This window comes from Colias eurytheme, chromosome 20, assembly GCF_061535395.1.
Source record: "Colias eurytheme isolate Ceu_HAF_F1 chromosome 20, ilColEury1 Martin Lab GWU primary, whole genome shotgun sequence".
NCBI lineage: Eukaryota > Metazoa > Arthropoda > Insecta > Lepidoptera > Pieridae > Colias > Colias eurytheme.
The window spans coordinates 8,353,064-8,357,051 of record NC_142999.1 but is presented as its reverse complement, the minus strand read 5'-3'; the positions used below and the strand labels follow the sequence as shown (position 1 = coordinate 8,357,051).

General features: G+C 35.0%; 1 protein-coding gene across 1 annotated transcript; it reads left to right on the top strand.

Moving 5' to 3' along the window:
• The first annotated feature begins 226 nt into the window (after nt 1-226).
• Nucleotides 227-2,857, top strand: LOC149899809 (uncharacterized). The gene is made up of 3 exons (XM_090114054.1): nt 227-245; nt 1,671-1,879; nt 2,366-2,857. The coding sequence occupies exons 1-3, from the start codon at nt 227-229 to the stop codon at nt 2,528-2,530; spliced, it is 393 nt and encodes a 130-aa protein (XP_089970180.1). The 3' UTR covers nt 2,531-2,857.
• The last annotated feature ends 1,131 nt before the right edge of the window (nt 2,858-3,988 follow it).

The following is a 3,988-nucleotide window of genomic DNA, read 5'->3' as shown; positions in this document are numbered from 1 at the left end:
AACAGAAATACATTTATTAAAAGCAAATTACGTAATTACAACACAATTTATACTCCACAGTATCAAAATAGTAAATACCAACTGACGACACACGTAACGGTCTTCAGACATGCTTTATGTGTTGTTTTCTCGAACAAATGGTATGTATGTAATCAATAGGTCAATAATACGTAGTTTGGTTATTTACATAACTTAAACTTTGATGACATTTCTGTATGCGAATAATATGTATCATGAACCTATTTGTAAGGCGGATTAAATGTACTTACCTTCTTGTTTATTTATTAATGTAAAACAGCTTTTCTTTGTCTTGAAACACGGTTGATTTTTCTTTTAAATGATGTGTTTCTAATACATTTAAAATATTGTAACGTCAAACATCAACTAAATAATGTAAAAAATAATGCATACTTACCTACTTCCTAGAGTTGCATAATGACCCAAAGTCAAGGCCACCGAAAATAAGAGCCTCAATTTGACTCTATCCTGCGCCATCTCTTGTAAAATAACTAGCCGTGTCCCGCGGTTTTACCTGCATTGATCCGCTCCTATTGGTCTTAGCGTGATGATATTTTATATAGGTAGCCTATCCTCGATAAATGGGCTACTAACACCGAAAGAATTTTTTAAATCGGACCAGTAGTTCTTGAGATTAGCGCGTTCAAACAACAAACTCTTCAGCTTTATAATATGAGTATATTTAAGTTTTAAAAATATTATTGGAAATATAAAAATGAATCGCAAAATGTGTTGGTAAGCGCATAACTCGAGAACGGCTGAACCGATTTCGATAATTTTTTTTTTATTATATTCCTTGAAGTACGAGGATGGTCCCTACGTAGAGAAAACGTAAACATGTACCACGGGCGAAGCCGGGGCGGACCGCTAGTTGGAAATAAAAATGAACTTTTTCTAAAGGTTAGCATATGTAAAGCTTTACTATTTTTTACTTCATAGTACTACTAGTACATAATAAACTACTTAATAGATAATGATCATGTATCTCTAATCTATATTATATAAAACTCAAAGGTGACTGATATAGTGATCTATCAACGCACAGCCCAAACCGCTGGACGTATCGGGCTGAAATTTATTGGCATGCAGGTAGATGTCATAACGTAGGCGTCCCCTAAGAAAGGATTTTAGAAAATTCATCCGCTAAAGGGGTAATATAGGGGATAGAAGTTTGTATGAAACTTTTTATTCCTTGGATGTATTTGCATGAAATTTAGCACACGTCATATAGAGGGTAACTTGGATAAACACATAGCATAGGTTTTATCCCGGAAATCCCACTGGAACGGGAACTATGCGGGGACTCTTCTTTGAGAACGCGGGCGAAGCCGCAGGCGGAAAGCTAGTGATGTATAAAACAATATAATAACATCAATCAACATCAGTATTTGTACCTGAATTCGATACTCCATTGAACCATTTTATTTTTATAAAACCAAGGGAGCGAAGAAATAAGACCAAGCTTGTTTATAACAAGAAATTAACGTTATAATTGCACTATTTTTCTATAGTTTTTATATTTTTCCATGTAACTTATAAACAAACGATTAATCAAGGTGTAATTTTGATTGTGTACATACATTAGCTACTAAATAGTGTTCAGGGAGGTACTTGACCATGGAAAACTAAAATAGTAAAAAATACGAAAATAGTTAGGGGAAAGGGGCCTAAAGTGGGCACAGAGCCTAAAGAGGGCACTCAGTATAGTATCGGAATTTTAAATAATGGCGCGCGCGCGACTCGTGAGCACGATCCCCACACCCCTCCCACCTCGCGGCACTCGTTGGATTCGCTTGCGAGCACGCACTTACAAGCTGCAACAAATAAATGTTTTTCGACGATTTTTGAAAAATATTGCAAGGTATGTAATATGTGTTCTTTTTAACCGACTTCAAAAAAAAGGAGGAGGAGGACACCGATTACTCCGTGGTTTCTGAACCGATTTACGTGATTCTTTTTTTGTTCGATGCGGGATGGTGTCGAATTGGTCCCATAAAAATTTTATTCGGATAGGCCCAGTAGTTTTTATTTTATGAACATTTTTGTCTGTATTTGTAAATGTTGCAAGTGCAAGTTTGAAGTCGGTTGTTTTTAACGCAGTTATTGACTTGTTATTTTGGTGTTTACAATCCTTTAACCAAAATTTGTTAGTTATTAAGTGGCTATCTGGTCATATTTTGGTTCCATAAAAATCCACGTGTCTAAAAATTTTGAGGTAGAATTTCGTCTGAACCTTTCAAATGTCGAAAAAGGCAAAGCGGGCAGGGTAAAGCGGGCACGCGCCCGCTTTGCCCCGTCCGCTAAAATGTTACCTACATTCTTTTGTTAATTTGCATTTTCCTTTCAGATGACCGCTTATAAACGGCGTAAATATAAGCGTAAAACTTCACAAGCCTCATGGCAACGCTCAACTATGCAGCAAGCAAAACGAGAAGTGCAAGAGTTAGGAAAACCTGTCAAAAAAGTAACAACTAAATATGGGATTCCAAGAACGACATTGCAGACATCTTAAATTGGGTTCGTGTAATGTAAAGCTTGGTAGGTTTACTACTTACTGTCTTTTCTACGGAACAAGAAATGGAGCTTTTGGAATACGTATTCCACATGGACTCTTTATTTTACGGGCTGTCTAAACAAGAATTTTTGGAAATTGTATACCTACCTATTACATTATTTTAGGATTTATAAAAAAATATATATGTATATGAAATAATTGTATCGCTTATTAGAGACTAAATAATGATAGACTGTAAACAGGGCGTTATTTTTTTAAATATTATTTCAGATATATCTGGAAGTATTGTACCTAAAAGTTTAAAGCTCCTAAGAAGTTCCTTTGTTTCATATATTCATTTAAAAATAATTGTATGACTGTTTGAAATACATAACTTATAAAATATTTTTGTGTCTTTTACTCTATTTATTATTGTAAGTATATATTATTTGTGGCTGTATATTTTGAAATCTACTGTTTAAATCCAGGCCTGCCCGCTTTACCCAACTACTGCCCGTTTTGCCCTAAACGAAAGCCCGCTTTAGGCCTCCCCTTCGGGCAAAGCGGGCAATCGTAGGCTTTTAGTAATCTGTTAATAATTATTATATACTTTAACTTTTGACAAATTTAACCACTTAGCATTCAAAAGTATTTATTAATGGAACTTTTGGCAAAAAAATAAATGAATTAACTTCTTTTCAAACTTCATTTTTTTTAATTTTCCCGTAAGGTGCCCCCTTTGGTCCCATCTCCCCTACATTTTTAATATTTTTTATTTTAGGTAGATATATGTTTGTGTAGAAAGGATTAAAATTCTGAAATACCCCACTACAACATCACCTGCTCCACAGAATTGTATGAAACTATAACTCAGGCTCCGGAATCATAGACACAATAGAAAATCTATTGTGTCGTGGACCGATTGGGCCGTTCGGGGCTCAATGGGTAAACAGTAATATAGGTTTATACACAGAACATTGTGTTATTTTATATGTTCTGTGGGTTTATACATCAGGATAACACATGCTTTATAGAAATACTAATTTTGGCCCCGGGTTCGTCTGAGGGTGAAACCGCGCGGCACAGATATTATTAAGTCACTGATAGCCAACCTATTTCACACTTTTTGACATAGTACTACCACAGGTACTACTGTGACATTTTTACAGACAAACTATAAATAACACATCCAAAAGTTATGACCTGTGGTTATGACAGTAATACAGATAACACATCCAATTAAAAACGGAAGTTCAACCCGTCTTTGTAAGCGAATTATCATCCACCTGTACAAAATTAATCACAAACAATAACATGGAGTTTGTCGTATTTTGCTGATAATGTGGTCTAATTATAAGCATTACGAGGTGAAAATATTCATTGATCATTTGTTTGGGATCCTTGAGACGGTATTTTGTGCTGATAAACTTGGATTTGGACATGTAGGTACCTAATAATTGTATACATGATTTATTT